Source organism: Acipenser ruthenus, chromosome 38, assembly GCF_902713425.1.
Source record: "Acipenser ruthenus chromosome 38, fAciRut3.2 maternal haplotype, whole genome shotgun sequence".
In the NCBI taxonomy this organism is placed as follows: domain Eukaryota; kingdom Metazoa; phylum Chordata; class Actinopteri; order Acipenseriformes; family Acipenseridae; genus Acipenser; species Acipenser ruthenus.
This window is the reverse complement of record NC_081226.1, coordinates 6,712,017-6,733,741: the sequence shown is the minus strand read 5'-3', so window position 1 is coordinate 6,733,741 and position 21,725 is coordinate 6,712,017. Positions and strand designations below refer to the sequence as shown.

General features: G+C 44.6%; 1 protein-coding gene across 1 annotated transcript in view; it reads left to right on the top strand.

Annotated features, from left to right (window-relative positions):
* LOC131706938 (vacuolar protein sorting-associated protein 52 homolog) overlaps positions 1 to 19,962 on the top strand; it is a 41,685-nt gene extending 21,723 nt beyond the window's left edge. The window contains exons 11-20 of the mRNA XM_059008891.1: positions 1,083 to 1,216; positions 1,628 to 1,783; positions 3,189 to 3,307; positions 3,771 to 3,894; positions 13,706 to 13,801; positions 14,505 to 14,612; positions 14,768 to 14,833; positions 14,993 to 15,104; positions 15,222 to 15,340; positions 19,499 to 19,962. Coding sequence (XP_058864874.1) covers positions 1,083 to 1,216; positions 1,628 to 1,783; positions 3,189 to 3,307; positions 3,771 to 3,894; positions 13,706 to 13,801; positions 14,505 to 14,612; positions 14,768 to 14,833; positions 14,993 to 15,104; positions 15,222 to 15,340; positions 19,499 to 19,645 — 1,181 coding nt within the window. The 3' untranslated portion in view covers positions 19,646 to 19,962. The remainder of the gene's footprint in view (positions 1 to 1,082; positions 1,217 to 1,627; positions 1,784 to 3,188; positions 3,308 to 3,770; positions 3,895 to 13,705; positions 13,802 to 14,504; positions 14,613 to 14,767; positions 14,834 to 14,992; positions 15,105 to 15,221; positions 15,341 to 19,498) is intronic.
* The last annotated feature ends 1,763 nt before the right edge of the window (positions 19,963 to 21,725 follow it).

Here is a 21,725-nt window from a genome sequence, read left to right as displayed (position 1 = left end):
CGGTGAGTGTGAGTGTGTTTTCCTTGACGGTGAGTGTGAGTGTGTTTTCCTTGACGGTGAGTGTGAGTGTGTTTTCCTTGACGGTGAGTGTGAGTGTGTTTTCCTTGACGGTGACGGTGAGTGTGAGTGTGTTTTCCTTGACGGTGACGGTGAGTGTGAGTGTGTTTTCCTTGACGGTGACGGTGAGTGTGAGTGTGTTTTCCTTGACGGTGAGTGTGAGTGTGTTTTCCTTGACGGTGAGTGTGAGTGTGTTTTCCTTGACGGTGACGGTGAGTGTGAGTGTGTTTTCCTTGACGGTGACGGTGAGTGTGTTTTCCTTGACGGTGACGGTGAGTGTGTTTTCCTTGATGGTGACGGTGAGTGTGAGTGTGTTTTCCTTGACGGTGAGTGTGAGTGTGTTTTCCTTGACGGTGAGTGTGAGTGTGTTTTCCTTGATGGTGATAGTGAGTGTGAGTGTGTTTTCCTTGACGGTGAGTGTGAGTGTGTTTTCCTTGATGGTGACGGTGAGTGTGAGTGTGTTTTCCTTGACGGTGAGTGTGAGTGTGTTTTCCTTGACGGTGAGTGTGAGTGTGTTTTCCTTGACGGTGATAGTGAGTGTGTTTTCCTTGACGGTGATAGTGAGTGTATTTTCCTTGACGGTGAGTGTGAGTGTGTTTTCCTTGATGGTGACGGTGAGTGTGAGTGTGTTTTCCTTGACGGTGAGTGTGAGTGTGTTTTCCTTGACGGTGAGTGTGAGTGTGTTTTCCTTGACGGTGATAGTGAGTGTGAGTGTGTTTTCCAGGAGTGCGAGTGTGTTTTCCTTGACGGTGAGTGTGAGTGTGTTTTCCTTGATGGTGACGGTGAGTGTGAGTGTGTTTTCCTTGACAGTGAGTGTGAGTGTGTTTTCCTTGACAGTGAGTGTGAGTGTGTTTTCCTTGACGGTGAGTGTGAGTGTGTTTTCCTTGATGGTGATGGTGAGTGTGAGTGTGTTTTCCTTAATGGTGATGGTGAGTGTGAGTGTGTTTTCCTTGACGGTGAGTGTGAGTGTGTTTTCCTTGACGGTGAGTGTGAGTGTGTTTTCCTTGACTGTGAGTGTGCCTCACGCTTCTTCTCGAAGCCGTCTCTGAAGAACAGGAACACAATCTTCACCCTCGGGAACAGGGGAGCTGTCATCGGCTCTGCAGAGCTCGAGGCACCCATACTGGTACCACACGCAGCGCAGAAGAGTGACGCCAGGGTGAGACAGAGAGTGTATCTCTCTACCTTACCCCTTTTCGCCTTGATCTGTTTTGCTCTCTCTCTCTCTCTCTCTCTCTCTCTCTCTCTCTCTCAGTACCCATTCGAGACCCTGTTTCGTAGTCAGCACTACACCCTCCTCTCCCTCTCTCTCTCCCCCTCTCTCCCTCTCTCTCTCCCTCTCTCTCTCCCTCACTCACTCAGTACCCATTCGAGACCCTGTTTCGTAGTCAGCACTACACCCTCCTCTCTCCCTCTCTCTCTCTCCCTCTCTCTCTCCCTCTCTCCCTCACTCAGTACCCGTTCGAGACCCTGTTTCGCAGTCAGCACTACACCCTCCTCTCTCCCTCTCTCTCTCTCTCCTCCTCTCCTCCTCTCACACTCTCCCTCTCTCCTTCTCTCCCTCACTCAGTACCCGTTCGAGACCCTGTTTCGCAGTCAGCACTATGCCCTGCTTGATAACAGCTGCCGGGAGTTCCTGTTCCTCTGTGATTTCTTCATGGTGACGGGAAACTCGGCACAGGACCTGTTCAACATCATCATGGGCAAAACCCTCACCATGTTCCTGGTAAGAAACCGGAGCCCCCCCTTTACACCACCGGAGCCCCCCCTTTACACCACCGGAGCCCCCCCTTTACACTAGAGCAGCACTCGAGTCTGTATGTGCGCATGCATAGCCCCTGAACGAAAGGTCGTGACTTCAGACATATCAGTATAAACAGTATTTTAGTAAAGAAAATTAAGTGAAGAGAATATGCATTTACCTCTAAACAACCTGTAGTTTTTTCTGTTTGCTACAAACTTGGAAAGAGTACCCAAATGTAAACCATGACTATACACAGTGCCTATAGAAAGTCTTGAACTTTTTTCACATTTTGTTGTGTCAGTGCCTCAGAGTTTCATGCATTTAAATTCGGATTTTTTTCCACTTATCTACACACTGTTAAGGGGAAAAAAGTTTTTATTGAGAAAAAAATTGGTTACACCAATAATTTAGGATTGCTATTACAAGGGGGGTGGACACTTAACCAACCAAGCTATTTCAGTTTTTATTTTTAATTCATTTTCTGCAAATTTCTAGAATATTTTTTTCACTTGGAAGTTGTGGGGTAAGATGTGTAGATAAATGGAAAAATATATATATTTTAATGCATTTTAATTCCAGGCTATAAGGCAACAAAAGGTGAAATGTTTGAAAGGGGGTGTAGACTTTCTATAGGCACTGTATGTGTGAGCATTCCTACAGTGAAAATGTGTGTTTGGATATGATAGGCGCTAACAGTATTGGAGGTGAAACCGCGTTCTGAAAATGATAGAAGGGTGCATTTCTTTAAAATACTGTAATTTAACATTTATTTTTTTACCTTAACATGTTTGTCATGTATTGTTATTAAATTATACAAGACACATTTCAAATCAGCATTGGGGGTAATACAGTATGGAACTAATACATAGCATAGCAAAAATGTTGGTTCTCTGTCATGTCATATTATCAGACTAGTATACTTTTCATGCCTATTACTGTTTATCAAAATAAATGTCCAACTGCCCAGAAGAGACGATTCAAAATAGAAGCAAACTCCAGCTCTGACCTCCAGCTCTGACCACTTGTACTGCTGCGTTCACTTGAGCAAAAAACATTCCAAAGCGGTTGCAGAGCCCCCCTCTGGAGCAGGGCACTTTTGGGACGGCTGGAATTAGGATGGCTGTGTTTACATTACCAAAAAAATCTGTCCTAAGAGCTAAGCCTGCTAAAAGTGGCTAGTGTAAACGGTAAGAGAGACACAGTACAAACCACTCCCCATGCTCGTCTGCTTGACTCAGTTTCTTGTCATTTCAACAACACTGATGAAGGCACTAGCTGAAGGATTATATGCTTCTCTTCTAGTTTCACTGATGAAGGCACTGGTGGAGTCTCTTGTCTGCTCTCAGTTTCTCTCTCTCTCACTCTGTCTCCTCTCTCTGCATTACAGAAGCACATCTCTACCTACGTGTCGGATTGCTATGACAGCATCGCTGTTTTCCTGTGCATTCACATTATACTGAGGTTCAAAGCCGTCACTGCCAAGAGGAATATTCCTGCAATAGACAAGTGAGTCTGTGTGTGCTAGTGTCTGTGTGTCTGTATGCATCTGTGTGTGCGAGTGTCTGTGTCTGTCTATATGAGTCTCTGTGTGAGTGTCTGTGTGTGCGAGTGTCTGTGTGTCTGTATGAGTCTGTGTGTGCAAGTGTCTGTCTGTTTGAGTCTGTGTCTGTCTGTATGAGTCTGTGTGTGCGAGTGTCTGTGTCTGTGTGTGTGTGTGTGTGTGTGTGTGTGTGTGTAAGTGTCTGTGTCTGTCCGTATGAGTCTGTGTCTGTGAGTGTCTGTCTGTGTGTGTGTCAGTTCATTTATAGTCTTATGGGGTCAAGAAAGTCCCCACAAGGTAGGAAAACTTGTATGTTTGTCTCTGTGTGTGTGTGTGTTTGTGTCGCTGTGTCACGTCTGAGTGCGTGTGTGAGTGTGTTGGAGTATGAACTGGTTTGATACTGGTGTGATGGTCTCGTCTCCACTGCAGGTACTGGGAGACTGTACTAGAGATCCTGTGGCCACGATTCGAACTGATTCTGGAGCTGAACATCCAGAGCATCCGAAACACTGACCCGCAGAGGCTGGGAACACTGGACACACGACCACACTACGTGAGTGAACCAGTATAGACCAGTACAGAGCAGAACACAGCACTGAGTACACCAGTACAGAGCAGAACACAGCACTGAGTACACCAGTACAGAGCAGGACACAGCACTGAGTACACCAGTACAGAGCAGAACACAGCACTGAGTACACCAGTACAGAGCAGAACACAGCACTGAGTACACCAGTACAGAGCAGGACACAGCACTGAGTACACCAGTACAGAGCAGGACACAGCACTGAGTACACCAGTACAGAGCAGGACACGGCACTGAGTACACCAGTACAGAGCAGGACACGGCACTGAGTACACCAGTACAGAGCAGGACACAGCACTGAGTACACCAGTACAGAGCAGGACACGGCACTGAGTACACCAGTACAGAGCAGAACACAGCACTGAGTACACCAGTACAGAGCAGGACACAGCACTGAGTACACCAGTACAGAGCAGAACACAGCACTGAGTACACCAGTACAGAGCAGAACACAGCACTGAGTACACCAGTACAGAGCAGGACACAGCACTGAGTACACCAGTACAGAGCAGGACACAGCACTGAGTACACCAGTACAGAGCAGGACACAGCACTGAGTACACCAGTACAGAGCAGGACACAGCACTGAGTACACCAGTACAGAGCAGGACACAGCACTGAGTACACCAGTACAGAGCAGGACACAGCACTGAGTACACCAGTACAGAGCAGGACACGGCACTGAGTACACCAGTACAGAGCAGGACACAGCACTGAGTACACCAGTACAGAGCAGGACACAGCACTGAGTACACCAGTACAGAGCAGGACACGGCACTGAGTACACCAGTACAGAGCAGAACACGGCACTGAGTACACCAGTACAGAGCAGGACACGGCACTGAGTACACCAGTACAGAGCAGGACACGGCACTGAGTACACCAGTACAGAGCAGAACACAGCACTGAGTACACCAGTACAGAGCAGAACACAGCACTGAGTACACCAGTACAGAGCAGGACACAGCACTGAGTACACCAGTACAGAGCAGGACACAGCACTGAGTACACCAGTACAGAGCAGGACACAGCACTGAGTACACCAGTACAGAGCAGAACACAGCACTGAGTACACCAGTACAGAGCAGGGCCTATATTTATCGTTTGTGCATGAATAAATGACTAGATTTGTTTGTACACATAAAGCTTAGAATTTTTGATTAAGTCTGTATTTCTCAATCTTGCGTAAGCATTCATACTCGTAAGTAATCAGTGTTAATAAATCTCAATGTCATTGAAGTTTTTCGCACTTGGAAGTTTGCATTTCAGACTCTCCTGTATAGCCATATATGGTCAATGTAGCCGTCTGTCACTGAATAAATTGTGGGTTCCGTCTGGCCATTTAGCCACAGCATCTAGTCGTAGAGAGACGGACATCAGACCTAACCGGTATATTAATTGAATGGCACCGTTTTTTGTTCATGAAATTAAATTAGTTCTCTCTCTGTGCTTTAATTGCTACATGAGAACAGTCTGTAGCACCGATCGTATTGTGGGACACAGCTATTGAATGAAAAACCCTCTTTACTGCACTCTGCTGTCCTTCACTGTAGGGAAATTGAATGTACCGAGGACAGAGTGAAATGGTAGAGTCTGAAATCCCAGGCATCAAGGGGCTAAAATAAAAAAAACCTTCTCAAATGCCAGTTATGTTTCCAATCTGCCTTTGAAAGCTACCAAGGGTCCAAAAAGCCTGTAGACAGAACTTGATTATGTGCAGAGATAGGATGTGTGTGCTGTAGGAACAACATGTGACTTTATCATTTGAAATATACTTTAATGTACGGTAAAACTTCAATTAAACGCCTCTGGTGTTTATTTACAGTATTTGCCAGCAGACGCGGCGCGTATTGGAGACCGGCGTTTATATTAGATCTCTAGCTTCACATGCTTCATGCTGTCATTGAGAAGCCGCTAACACACAACCTTGTAGCAACATCGTAACTCAATTTAAACATTCCAGCAACTTTGTTAAAAGGTTGTGTGTCAGTGGGAACAAAATTGCATTGTATTGTACACCCTCAAGTATAAAGCGAAAGTATTATTACTGTCTTTTTGTGTGCACTGGTTAACAAGGATACGGTATGAAAAACAATGGAAAATGAACAAGCAGAAGTACAAATTTGTATTTAAAAACGGAATTAGATCTACCATTGTTAATAATAATAATAATAATAATAATAATAATAATAATAATAATAATAATAATAATAATAATAATAACAGTTAAATCCACTAAAAGACAGCCCTGTAGATATCAGAACACAGACGTGTAGGCTACGCTTACAGCACAATAATAATAATACAAACTTCTAAATTGTTTTTAAAAATGAACAATAAAAGCAATAAGTATCATTATCCAAAATAATGTATTGTTTAATCTCAAACTTGTACATTAATACAACAAAACACGTTAAAGTACACCAGAGGTTTGTACCTGGCCTGCTTTCAGCACGCTTAAAATGATCAAAACTTTCAAGAACGTAATCACTGCATTAAACAAATATGCATTACATGTAGGCCTACCTTAAAGTACTTTTTCTATGATTATTATTTTATTAATCCTGAGAATCACTTTCATTGCTGTCACTTATTAGAGACCTGGCCTTTATTTACAATATTTGCCAGCAGACCCAGCGCAATTATTTGAGACCCGGCAATTATTTGAAGTTTTACGGTAATTAGTTCCAATTCAGAATATTAGTGCCGTGCAAGAGATTGAGGAATTACTGATAAACACCCAAGACTGGACGCGAGACGAGTTTAATTCATAGTAGCAGTTTATTGAATACAGAAATATGAATTCAGAAAGGAGACATCCACTAATGGAATGAAATGAAGGATTTATTGAATTGACAGATAAACATGCCTGTAAATGATTACATTGTTATTTGAATTTGGCCCATGGCCTTGCCCATTGGAGCGCGTTAGCCACCCCTGTGCTGGCAGAAAATATGATGAATAAGTATATTCCTTGTATGGGAAGAAGCGTTCGTATCCGAGCACCCTGTATTATAGGCTGCTCAGTGCTTCAGGAACCCAGCCACCCTGTATTATAGGATGCTCAGTGCTTCAGGAAACCAGCCACCCTGTATTATAGGATGATCGAGTGCTTCAGGAAACCAGCCACCCTGTATTATAGGATGATCGAGTGCTTCAGGAAACCAGCCACCCTGTATTGTAGGATGCTCAGTGCTTCAGGAAACCAGCCACGCTGTATTGTAGGATGATCGAGTGCTTCGGGAAACCAGCCACGCTGTATTATAGGATGATCGAGTGCTTCAGGAAACCAGCCACCCTGTATTATAGGATGCTCAGTTCTTCTGGAAACCAGCCACCCTGTATTGTAGGATGCTCAGTGCTTCAGGAAACCAGCCACGCTGTATTGTAGGATGATCGAGTGCTTCAGGAAACCAGCCACGCTGTATTGTAGGATGATCGAGTGCTTCGGGAAACCAGCCACGCTGTATTATAGGATGATCGAGTGCTTCGGGAAACCCAGTGGTCTGACTGTGGCAGTTGTATGTATGGCATGCTATACAAATGTATTGAGGTGTGGTTTTTTTTTGCTATGTACTGTACGGTGCTTTGCGATACTTTTGTATAAAAAGCGCTATACAAATGCAATAAATAAGTAAAGAAATAATTGGCCATTAGGTTGAACGCTGAATCACAAATGTGTGTCTCTGAAGTAGGTGGTTGGTTCAGTACGTGACGAGGTCCTTGAACACTGGGCATGAGAGCGGTAGAGTCCCCTTCTGGAAACAGCGCATGGAATTTCTGAAAAAGAAATTCAGACAGTGAGTCAGCCTGGGACATGGAAGGCTTTCATTTTGAAATGACCCAGCACTGAAACTCAAGTGTACTATAGGATGAGGATCTGCCTTTGTCAATTATTGCCACGGTAGATAGATTATCTCAATGAAATGCTACTATTTTAGACCATTGATGACCCCAGCAGTGATGATGGGATACAGCTCGGATAATGCTGAAGATTCTTCCTCAGTAGGTAGGGACAACATTTCGGAGGGGCAGTTTCGAAACCTCGAGAAGGGGCAGCATCGATATATAGACTGAGAGTGACCAGAGATGTAATTGGGTCATCATAAAAGAATGAAATACCGTTCTGGAAAGAAGGCGGGTCCATAGTGTGATATCGGCCGGCACCCAGCATTAAGATTGACGTGGTGATGCAAGCTCGTGGAATACAGATTTTAAGATACTTGCAGAACGTCATCTGGTAAGTGGAGCATGAATGGTAACCTGTGTTCATTTAACAGAATCCAGCACACAGCTTCAGACAGGGAATTGAAAATATGAGGGCTGCTTCTACATTCTACGTAAGGCATACTGCAAAATAAAATTGATCTTTCCATTGAACCCCAAAAAGGTGCCACTGAGAAGGGTGAATGGGCAAGACTTTAAAAGCATCTGTGATGCGTTACAAAGCCACACCCCTTGTCCTGCTATTTTAATTAAACAAATGTAATCCTCAATTCTAGCATGGTGAAGGGAAAACTGGTCAGGGGGGATTAGATTGTTAATACTAGAAATGGAGCTAGAATGTGGGGAAGATAAATCAATAATAAGATAAATCAATAATAAGCCTTTTCTTGCCGGAATACTTGCGGGTGGCGACACCTAATGGACTAATGTGATGAAGCAGAAAGGGGGCTTCAGGGAACGGGCCAGTCATAAAACCCCTAAATATTTGTGTACCATAACAATAAGTTCAAGTTCAATAGCTGAGATGGGAGAAAATGTGCATCAGTCAACAATATCCAGAACACTTCACAAAAGTAGCCTGTATGGCAGGGTGGCAAGAAGGAAGCCATTACTAAACATAAGCCATCTCAAAGGCCGCATGGAGTTTGCAACAAAGCACCTGAATGATCCTGCAAAAATGTGGCAAAAGGTGTTGTGGTCAGACGAGACCAAATTGGAACTTTTTGGTCTAAATGCCAAGCGTTATGTTTGGCGCCGACCCAACACAGCACATCACCCAAAGAACACCATCCCTACTGTGAAGCATGGTGGTGACAGCATCACCCAAAGAACACCATCCCTACTGTGAAGCATGGTGGTGACAGCATCACCCAAAGAACACCATCCCTACTGTGAAGCATGGTGGAGGCAGCATCACCCAAAGAACACCATCCCTACTGTGAAGCATGGTGGTGACAGCATCACCCAAAGAACACCATCCCTACTGTGAAGCATGGTGGAGGCAGCATCACCCAAAGAACACCATCCCTACAGTCAAGCATGGTGGTGGCAGCATCACCCAAAGAACACCATCCCTACAGTCAAGCATGGTGGTGACAGCATCACCCAAAGAACACCATCCCTACAGTCAAGCATGGTGGTGGCAGCATCACCCAAAGAACACCATCCCTACAGTCAAGCATGGTGGTGACAGCATCTCCCAGTCAACACCATCCCTACAGTCAAGCATGGTGGTGGCAGCATCATGTTATGGGGATGCTTCTCCTCAGCAGGGACTGGAAAGCTTGTTAGGATTGAAGGAAACATGGATGGAGCAAAGTACAGGCAAATACTAGAGGAAAACCTGTTTCAGTCAGCTAAAGACTTCAAACTGGGGCGAAAATTCACCTTTCAGCAGGACAATGATCCAAAGCACAAGGCCAAAGCTACACTGCACTGGCTTAAGAATAAGAAAGTGAATGTCCTTGAGTGGCCCAGTCAAAGTCCTGACTTGAATCCTATTGAGAATCTGGAAAGACTTGAGAACTGCTGTCCATAAGCGATCCCCAAGCAACTTGAGAGAGCTTGAGCAAATCTGCCAAGAAGAATGGGCAAAAATTGCACCAAGCCGGTGTGCAAAGTTGGTAGAGACTTACCCAAAAAGACTTGCGGCTGTAATTGCTGCCAAAGGTGCTTCCACCAGATATTGAGTTGACGGGTCTGAATACTTATGCAATCAACATATTTCTGTTTTTTCTCTTTAGTTTTTGGTGACATTTACTGTAACTTATCTAACCCTTAGAAGTCTTCAGTTTGAGCATTCCAATTTTGAATAAAATATTAAGTTTAAAAAAAGGTGTATGCATCATTTAGCAATTTCACAAAATGGGACACCATAGGAAGGGTCTGAATACTTTTGCAAGGCACTGTATATATACTGTATATACAGTGCCGTGAAAAAGTATTTGCCCCCTGTCTGATTTTTTTATGCATTTCTGCACATTTTTCACATTGTATTTGGTCAGATTTTTTTGTGGGTTGTAGTAGCATATAGAGGGAGTCTGAGAGAAAAAATGACACCGAAGTTTGGTGCTTCTTTCATTTGTTTGGTGTGCAAGGTAATCAAACATGCAATCTTCAGGTGTGAAAAAGTTATTGCCTCCCCCTAGTTAACTCAACCCAATTAAAGGGATAATTAGGGTCAGCTGTTTGAGTACTTTGGTTAACAACCAGGCCTGATTTGGGCCAGCCCTGCTCAATATAAATCTGACTAACTTTGGCCCTTACCATCAGAGTGAAGTTGTCAGCACACAGGTTCTAGAGGCACATCATGCCACGAACAAAAGAAATTCCTGAAGACCTCCGGAAAAAAGTTGTTGATGCCTATCAGTCTGGAAAGGGTTACAAAGCCATTTCTAAGGCTCTGGGGCTCCACCGAACCACAGTCAGAGCCATATTGTCCAAATGGAGAAAGTTTGGAACAGTAGTGAATCTTCCCAAGAGTGGCCGTCCTGCCAAAATCTCTCCAAGAGGCGTAAAATCGTCCAGGAAGCCACAAAGAACCCTAGAACAACATCCAGGGATCTGCAGGCCTCTCTCGCCTCGGCTAAGGTCAGTGTTCAAGACTCCACCATCAGAAAGACACTGGGCAAAAATGGGATTCATGGCAGAGTAGCAAGGCGGAAACCATTGCTCACTAAGAAGAACATGAATGCTCGTCTCAAGTTTGCCAAAAAGCACCTGGATGATCCTCAAGAGTTCTGGAACAATGTTCTATGGACAGATGAGTCAAAAGTGGAACTTTTTGGCCGACATGGGCCCCGTTATGTCTGGCGAAAACCAAACACTGCATTCCACAGTAAGAACCTCATACCAACGGTCAAGCATAGTGGTGGTATTGTCATGGTTTGGGGATGCTTTGCTGCATCAGGACCTGGACGCCTTGCCATCATTGAAGGAACCATGAATTCTGCTCTGTATCAGAGAATTCTACAGGAGAATGTCAGGCCATCCGTCCGTGATCTGAAGCTGAAGCTCAGCTGGGTCATGCAGCAAGACAATGATTTGAAACACACAAGCAAGTCTACATCAGAATGGTTGAAGAACAAGAAATTTAAAGATTTGGAATGGCCTAGTCAAAGTCCAGACCTAAACCCCATTGAGATGTTGTGGCAGGACCTGAAACGAGCAGTTCATGCTCAAACCCACAAATGTCACTGAGTTGAAGCAGTTCTGCATGGAGGAGTGGGCCAAAATTCCTCCACGGCGCTGTGAGAGACTAATCAATAACTACAGGAAGCGTTTGGTTGCAGTTATTGCTGCTAAAGGTGGCGTAACCAGTTATTGAGTCTAAGGGGGTGATTACTTTTTCACACGGGGGCATTGGGTGTTGGATAACTTTCTTTAATAAATAAATGAAATATGTAAATTTTGTGTTATTTGTTCACTCAGGGTCCCTTTTATCTAATACTGGGTTTTGGTTGAAGATCTGATAACATTCAGTGTCAAAAATATGCAAAAATGCAGAAAATCAGACGGGGCAAATACTTTTTCTCGGCACTGTATGTGTGTGTGTATGTGTGTGTATGTATATGTATATGTATATGTGTATATATATATATATATATATATATATATATATGTATGTATGTATGTATGTATATATATTACATTTCTGATACACTGACGCAGTCTCTCTTTCCTTCCCTGGGGTGTCTTGCTTGTATATTTGATACACTGATGCAGTCTCTCTTTCCTTCCCTGCGGTGTCTTGCTTGTATATATTTGATACACTGACGCTGTCTCTCTTTCCTTCCCTGTGGTGTCTTGCTTGTATATTTGATACACTGACGCAGTCTCTCTTTCCTTCCCTGCGGTGTCTTGCTTGTATATTTGATACACTGACGCAGTCTCTCTTTCCTTCCCTGCGGTGTCTTGATTGCTCAGACTGACAGTCACACTTCCCCAGTGTAGTAGACTGCGGCTGGGTTAGCTTGTGACTTCCTGTCAGCACCCTTGGGCTTCTGGAGTTTGAGAGCAATGACACTCTTGGGCTTGATTTAAATAGACTTTCCCCAGATGGAACCAGTGGTACCTTTACCATAGACGGAGGTACTTCAGGTTAGAGAAGCTTCTTTTGCTCAAGATGAATAACAGTCTGTTCCAATGTGGTTTCTCTTTTGTTGTGACCCTATCCCATTCTTACACAGTAGCAGTATATTCTAGCCGGTCTCTGTGTAGTCCTCATGTCCAGTGGGGTTAAAGCTTGGCAGGCCCCTTGCTATTCTGAGAGTCTCTTGTGGTTAGCTGTTGAGTATGTGCAGCAAGCAGTTTTTACCATGGTGTGACAGCTGCGCTCAAAGACTTAAAAGACTTAGTCAGGCTGCAGGAATAGTTCCAACAGCGCTTGGTTGGTCTGTGCAACCGAGTAGGACCCAACATCTCACACAATTCCATTAGGACTGCCTTTGGAAAGGACCCAACATCTCACACAATTCCATTAGGACTGCCTTTGGAAAGGACCCAACATCTCACACAATTCCATTAGGACTGCCTTTGGAAAGGACCCAACATCTCACACAATTCCATTAGGACTGCCTTTGGAAAGGACCCAACATCTCACACAATTCCATTAGGACTGCCTATGGAAAGGACCCAACATCTCACACAATTCCATTAGGACTGCCTTTGGAAAGGACCCAACATCTCACACAATTCCATTAGGACTGCCATGGAAAGAGTTATCTTGCAAAACTTTCTTCTGTACCTGTTGTGAATAAGTCATATCGGTCTTGAAACACTCTCTCTCCCCAAAAAGCCGCATTAGCAAGGTCTTCCAGAAGTGCAAGGTCACCCATTTTCAAATTTATGTTTTGACGTATTACTGTATGTGAATTATACAAAAATAAAGTTTATTTCTTAATAGCCTACACACCTGCTCCAACTTATCATATTAATGTCTTCTGTAATTACCAGTGCATATCTGAAACAAGGGAGTCACAAAAACATGACCTGCTTATTAAGTAATAATCATGGTGGTGGTAACCAGCATTAATATCACATTACTACCTAAATATTAAAAACAATATTAATAGCGTATTTGGTATATAACAGCAATAATTTCTGAAAGTTTGTCACGTATAATTCTATTTCAGCAATACTTGCATCAATAGCATAAACCTAATGAGAACATATTGCTCTGATTCCGGTTCTTAATAGGCGTTTGATCTTATCTTGCAGTACCATCGTTCTACCACAAGGAAATGATTGTGCGCATGGTCCAGAGTGTGTGTGAGTCTATGAACATTCTCACACAAACCTCTGTGTTGATAAATCCCATAGCTCCTGTTGGAATGAAGGGAATACTTGCGCACACACGATTGGTAAATATAGGTCCTGATCTGCTAACCTGCCTCTTCTACTGCTAATGTCATGTAAACCATTCATGCAGGTTCATATTTTCAGTGTTCTGGAAACTCCACAGGCAAAATAACAGCATCCTGCACTTTGACCTGTGACCTTGTCAGGGTCATGTGACTTCTCAGGTGATAGAGGCTGTTTCCTGTTTCCTCAGATCACCAGGAGGTACGCAGAGTTTTCATCGGCTATTGTGAGCATCAACCAGACCTTCCCGAACGAGAAAACACACACCCTGCTGGGGCAACTACAGGTACACACACGCACACACACCCTGCTGGGGCAACTACAGGTACACACACACACACACACACACACACACACCCTGCTGGGGCAACTACAGATAAACACACACATACACACACCCTTTTGGGGCAATTACAGGTATACACACACACACACCCTGCTGGGGCAACTACAGGTACACACACAGACACACACATATACAGACACACACTCTGAAACAGACTGTTTTTATGCGACTGTGTTGGTGTATTTGTGCAGTGCAGTGACGGTAGCGTTTGGTACAGTGCCTGTTTTGCAGTGCAGTGTGAATTGACTTGTTTTCTCACTGTTTCTGTGTGTGTGTGTGTGTAGGTGTTGTGATGTGTGTGTTGGTACAGTGTATATAGTGCTGTGTTGTGTGTGTTGGTACAGTGTATATAGTGCTGTGTTGTGTGTGTTGGTACGGTGTATATAGTGCTGTGTTGTGTGTGTTGGTACGGTGTATATAGTGCTGTGTTGGGTGTGTTGGTACAGTGTATATAGTGCTGTGTTGTGTGTGTTGGTACAGTGTATATAGTGCTGTGTTGTGTGTGTTGGTACAGTGTATATAGTGCTGTGTTGGGTGTGTTGGTACGGTGTATATAGTGCTGTGTTGTGTGTGTTGGTACAGTGTATATAGTGCTGTGTTGTGTGTGCACTGACTTGTGCTCTCTCTCTGGCTCTTTATTTAGGTAGAGGTGGAGAACTTTGTTCTGCGGATGGCTGCTGAGTTTCCCTCCCGCAAAGAGCAGCTTGTTTTCCTGATCAACAACTACGACATGATGCTGAGTGTGCTCATGGTGAGACCAGGACAGACACGCAATTATTATTACTATTACAATCCTTAAAACCCAGGTCCTTAAAAGAATACACAGGCCACAACACTTTACCTAGTAGCTGTAACTAGAGGAAATGTCACTTAACCCCTCTGTCCCTCACTCCCTCCTTCACTCAGGAACGTGCTGCTGATGGCAGTAAAGAGGTAGAAGGATTCCAGCAGCTCCTATTGGCCAGAACCCAGGTGGGTGGGGCTTACATGTCAAAGTAATGATTCCTGTTTGGATTGTGTGTGTGTTACAGTGTGTGTGTTAGTGTTTGTGTGTGTGTGCGTGTGTTACAGGTTGTGTAGGTCTCTGTGTGTCTCAGTCTCTCTCTCTCTCTCTCTCTCTCTCTCTCTCAGGAGTTCATCGAGGAGATCCTGAGCGCTCCGTTCGGAGGGATGATCGGGTTTGTGAAGGAGAGCGAGGCGCTGATCGAGAAGGGACAGCTGGAGCGCCTCCGGAACGATGAGGGTAAATAAATACCCGGGTAGGGACCAGACACACCTGGGCAGAGACCCAGACACACCCTGTAAATGCCCAGTCAACCAGCTTGTAATCAGTATGTTTCTCTCACTCTCTCTCTTTCAGCCAGAGTGAATCAGTTAGTCCGTGGCTTCGCTGGCTCCTGGAAGCAGTCTGTAGAGAACCTGAGTCAGGATGTGATGAGATCTTTCACCAACTTCAAGAACGGGACGGGAATCATACAGGTCAGCTACCCTCCTCTCCCAAACTCTCCCCTCTTTCCTCCCTCATCCATTAATTAATTAATGTGTGTAAAGGTTTAATTCAGTTAGCACTTGTGACCGGTGTGGTGGTAGGGAACACTCAGGTACTCAAAATAAAAATGCCTGTGAGTTCAACAGTTGTAGTCAAATGCCAGGAAAGTGGTTATTTACAAATATTTACAGTGCTTTTAATATAACAATGAATACTTCAGGCGAGCAAGTAGGCACGTCCCAGACCAGGTGCAGGTGTTTAATATAACAATGAATACTTCAGGTGAGCAAGGAGGAGGCACGTCCCAGACCAGGTGCAGGTGTTTAGTATAACAATGAATATGTCAGGTGAGCGAGGAGGAGGCACGTCCTAGACCAGGTGCAGGTGTTTAATATAACAATGAATATGTCAGGTGAGCGAGGAGGAGGCACGTCCTAGACCAGGTGCAGGTGTTTAATATAACAATGAATATGTCAGGTGAGCGAGGAGGAGGCACGTCCTAGACCAGGTGCAGGTGTTTAATATAACAATGAATACTTCAGGTGAGCGAGGAGGAGGCACGTCCCAGACCAGGTGCAGGTGTTTAGTATAACAATGAATATGTCAGGTGAGCGAGGAGGAGGCACGTCCTAGACCAGGTGCAGGTGTTTAATATAACAATGAATATGTCAGGTGAGCGAGGAGGAGGCCCGTCCTAGACCAGGTGCAGGTGTTTAATATAACAATGAATACTTCAGGTGAGCGAAGAGGAGGCACGTCCCAGACCAGGTGCAGGTGTTTAATATAACAATGAATACTTCAGGTGAGCGAGGAGGAGGCACGTCCTAGACCAGGTGCAGGTGTTTAGTATAACAATTAATATGTCAGGTGAGCGAGGAGGAGGCACGTCCTAGACCAGGTGCAGGTGTTTAATATAACAATGAATATGTCAGGTGAGCGAGGAGGAGGCACGTCCTAGACCAGGTGCAGGTGTTTAATATAACAATGAATACTTCAGGTGAGCGAAGAGGAGGCACGTCCCAGACCAGGTGCAGGTGTTTAATATAACAATGAATACTTCAGGTGAGCGAGGAGGAGGCACGTCCTAGACCAGGTGCAGGTGTTTAATATAACAATGAATATGTCAGGTGAGCGAAGAGGAGGCACGTCCCAGACCAGGTGCAGGTGTTTAATATAACAATGAATACTTCAGGTGAGCGAGGAGGAGGCACGTCCTAGACCAGGTGCAGGTGTTTAATATAACAGTGAATACTTCAGGTGAGCGAGGAGGAGGCACGTCCTAGACCAGGTGCAGGTGTTTAATATAACAATGAATATGTCAGGTGAGCGAAGAGGAGGCACGTCCCAGACCAGGTGCAGGTGTTTAATATAACAATGAATACATCAGGCGAGCGAGGAGGAGGCACGTCCCAGACCAGGTGCAGGTGTTTAATATAACAATGAATATGTCAGGTGAGCGAAGAGGAGGCACGTCCCAGACCAGGTGCAGGTGTTTAATATAACAATGAATACATCAGGCGAGCAAGGAGGAGGCACGTCCCAGACCAGGTGCAGGTGTTTAATATAACAATGAATATGTCAGGTGAGCGAGGAGGAGGCACGTCCTAGACCAGGTGCAGGTGTTTTACCAGAGCCAGGCGCAGCATGAGCTGCTCCGTGAGAATGTTCATCCACTCCTTCGCATGACGCACCAGTCCCTCGGGAGACCCTGATTACAGAGATGGTGGAGAAAAACAGTTTTGTTAGTCACCAAAAGGGTAGCTTGTGTGTGCTCTCCTCTGAGCCTGTACTGAGTGTGCTCTCCTGTGATCCTGTACTGATCCAGCTCTCCTGTGATCCTGTACTGATCCACCTCTCTTGTGAGCCTATACTGATCCAGCTCTCCTGTGAGCCTGTACTGATCCAGTGCTAATCCTGTGATCCTGTACTGATCCAGCTCTCCTGTGATCCTGTACTGATCCAGCTCTCCTGTGATCCTGTACTGATCCAGTTCTCCTGTGAGCCTGTACTGATCCAGCTCTCCTGTGAGCCTGTACTGATCCAGCTCTCCTGTGATCCTGTACTGATCCAGCTCTCCTGTGAGCCTGTACTGAGTGTGCTCTCCTGTGAGCCTGTACTGAGTGTACTCTCCTGTGAGCCTGTACTGAGTGTGCTCTCCTGTGAGCCTGTACTGATCCAGCTCTCCTGTGATCCTCTACTGATCCAGCTCTCCTGTGATCCTCTACTGATCCAGCTCTCCTGTGATCCTGTACTGATCCAGCTCTCCTGTGAGCCTGTACTGATCCAGCTCTCCTGTGAGCCTGTACTGAGTGTGCTCTCCTGTGAGCCTGTACTGAGTGTGCTCTCCTGTGAGCCTGTACTGATCCAGCTCTCCTGTGATCCTCTACTGATCCAGCTCTCCTGTGATCCTCTACTGATACAGCTGTCCTGTGAGCCTGTACTGATCCCGCTCTCCTGTGATCCTGTACTGAGTGTGCTCCCCTGTGAGCCTGTACTGATCCAGCTCTCCTGTGAGCCTGTAATGATCCAGCTCTCCTGTGAGCCTGTACTGAGTGTGCTCTCCTGTGATCCTCTACTGATCTAGCTCTCCTGTGATCCTGTACTGATCCAGCTCTCCTGTGAGCCTGTACTGATCCAGCTCTCCTGTGAGCCTGTACTGAGTGTGCTCTCCTGTGAGCCTGTACTGAGTGTGCTCTCCTGTGAGCCTGTACTGATCCAGCTCTCCTGTGAGCCTGTACTGATCCAGCTCTCCTGTGATCCTGTACTGATCCAGCTCTCCTGTGAGCCTGTACTGATCCAGCTCTCCTGTGAGCCTGTACTGAGTGTGCTCTCCTGTGATCCTGTACTGAGTGTGCTCTCCTGTGATCCTGTACTGAGTGTGCTCTCCTGTGAGCCTGTACTGATCCAGCTCTCCTGTGATCCTCTACTGATCCAGCTCTCCTGTGATCCTCTACTGATCCAGCTCTAATCCTGTGATCCTGTACTGATCCAGCTCTCCTGTGATCCTGTACTGATCCAGCTCTCCTGTGATCCTGTACTAGCCACAGCACTGTTACAAACTTCCATTTCTAAACCCGTCACCCTGCCACAGCACTCTTGGTTACAAATTTCTCCCAAATGTGCACAAGATCACGAGGAAACACTTGCCCAATAAAACATGCAACACTTACATCTTGTATACATGTTATCAAAAGCTTATGAATAAAATACGGTACAAAAGCAGAAAAGAAGGTTAATATCAAAATGGCAGAAATCAGCACATTAATCTTAGTGAGCAAGTGGTCTCCATTGTAATATTAACTACGTGTGAAAGCAACACATTGTCTAGAGTTCGTCTTTTCTGTAGAACTCATTATATTCTTAAGTCAGTAAATATCATAATATGACGATGCAAGCAAACTAACTACTTTTTCAGGCTTCATTTAACCAAAGCAGAAATTCTTCCAGTAAATGGACTGATTCCCGGTCGGTCTTTATCATTTGTTGCTCCTCTTCAACGCCGATCCCAGGTAGTGAAGTTCTTTGTATTTTAATTCCTCTGAACAATCTAAGTTTTCCTTCAGTTTTAATGGACTCGCTCTTTCTTGATTTACTTGTAGCTGACAGTTCCAGTTATTAATACGATGCTGTTCATTTTTCCGATTGCAACATTTATTAATTATTGGGTGTTTTCTAGATGTATTACAGCTGTTGGATAAATCTTATTCATTATGCGTATTTGCTGGTTGTCATTTTTTTTTGCAGTTCTAGATGTCAGTCCCTGCCTTCCATTTTCCTAACTTGACTAAAACAAAACTCACTGAAAACTTGAATAATTTGTTTTTTTAATTACAAGATATGTCATTACTACAGTAATGATATTGAGTTGCAGCCTCAGCAGCTGTTAATGCTAGGAAGTCAAACTTGGTCTAGCTTGTGGGCTCACTCCTTTCTCATATTCTGGTTACAAACTTGCAGAATCACTACAATTATAAATAAGTTTGAAACACAAGTAACAAAGGGCTACACTATTTATCTCTCATAGATACTAGGCCAGCTGCCTCTATAAAGATGCTGAATCCTATTAATCCTACACTACCATCATTTTCACAGACCCTTTCCCAATATTTCCAGTATGATCCCCTCCCTCCCTCTCTCTCTCTATACAGGGGGCTCTCACCCAGTTGATCCAGTACTACCATCGCTTCCACAAGGTCCTGTCCCAGCCTGCCTTCAAGAGCCTGTCAGTCCGCTCCGAGCTCATCAACATTCACCATCTCATGGTCGAGGTGAAGAAGCACAAGCCCAACTTCTGAGAACTGGACCAGACCCACTGCATAGACAAGACTACAGCTCCCATCACCCTACTGTTACCACACAGTCCTCAGACCAGACCCACTGCATAGACAAGAGACTACAGCTCCCATCACCCCACTGTTACCACACAGCCCTCAGACCAGACCCACTGCATAGACAAGAGACTACAGCTCCCATCACCCCACTGTTACCACACAGTCCTCAGACCAGACCCACTGCATAGACAAGACTACAGCTCCCATCACCCCACTGTTACCACAGTCCTCATAGTGCTGTAATACATCTACTTTATTAAAATTTACTTTGTGTGTTTGAATTTCTGTCTCGCTGTTTTACTTCACATTGAGTTCAAATTGGAATTGTGTGTTGCTTTGTGTCTCGCTAACATTTTTACTTGTGTCTGAAGGACCGGTTGTCCGATTGTGATGAAACTATAAAAGGACCTTCTTCAGTACATTAAGGGATGGGCCATTGCACAGCACTTCTTGGTTTTACTATGAGTTTAATAAGACACTCCTGAGCTTCTTACCTATACACTGGGTAATCAAGCTCTTATTAAAATCTGGAATGGGTGAAACTGAGAATTGTGATAGAACTTGCTTAAGACATTCTTTAGCACAGGTTCAGAGATCAGATTCTGGGGGTCTAGGTTTCTGACTGTGTGTCACTTAAATTTTTACATATATCTAGAGACCCACTGGTCAGATTGCTAAAACTTGCTAAGGGTCTTCTTTAGCAGAAGTTATTGAGCGAATCAGAAGCTGGGGTGGGGTGGGGGGGTATGGAGGCTGTCTGTCATTGCAAAGGTACATACAATACGGAACCCCTTATCTGTGTCATTAAACTTGGTTGGGTCTTTTTTTTTTTTTTTCAAACCTATTTTTTCCGTTGTGCTTGTGGAATCAATTACAACAAAATGAAAGGTGAGACTGCTGCAGCATCAACACTGCCCAGTAGAGGGGGCTACTGCAGCACTCCCCAAATTACAGCTGCAGAGGGAGGGAAAGAGAAAGGAGGAAGTCCTGAGTGACTCGTTGATTTGTGATTCAGACGCGGAGATGTAATCAGACAGCAGTCAGATACACAGACGGTCTTTGCTCTTGGCAGCCCTGCTTCAAGAAGCTCTTCCCTCTTCAGGTATAAAGATGGGCAGTGCTGCGCTCAGTGTGCTAGCCTGCTGTGTGCTGCAGCTCACTGTGGGGGCCCAGCATACCACAGGACAGGTAAGCAGCTAGAGAGGAGACTGGATGCAGTGACATTGTGGCTGATTGTAGCGTTGATACTGCAGATGAATACCACCACAACAGACCTGCTTGTAATAACACAGTACATTAAATCAGAACCATGTTTATTGGTCTAAAAAAAAATGTCATCATGGGGAAGCTATATATGTTACAGTAATAGTCTGGCTCTGGTCGATCTTAAACCGGTAAATGTCAACATTGACCAAATAAGGTGGTAAATGTCCGAATCTTATGATCTTATTTACCAAAGCTTATTGGTAAATGTCTGGAATTTGAAGAAATAGATTGCTTTTCAGACATGTAACTAACCAAGTAAACTTTGTGGCCTTGCAATGTCCGAAAGCGAGACATTTGGTCATTAGCCAAAGCCACGTGGTTATTCTTGAGATTGTAAATGTCTGCAGTAAAGCGTTGTCATGTTTATTTCAGATATTTACCTCTTTGCTTGGTACCAAGTAAATCTAACATTTGCTAATATTCAGACTTTTACCGTAACATATGCACTACTAGAATGACATTGTAACTGCAGTTTGAGATCACTAGACTACTAGAATGACATTGTAACTGCAGTTTGAGATCACTAGACTGCACTAGAATTACATTGTAACTGCAGTTTGAGATCACTAGACTGTACTAGAATTACATTGTAACTGCAGTTTGAGATCACTAGACTGTACTAGAATGACATTGTCACTGCAGTTTGAGATCACTGGACTGCACTAGAATTACATTGTAACTGCAGTTTGAGATCACTAGACTGTACTAGAATTACATTGTAACTGCAGTTTGAGATCACTAGACTGTACTAGAATGACATTGTAACTGCAGTTTGAGA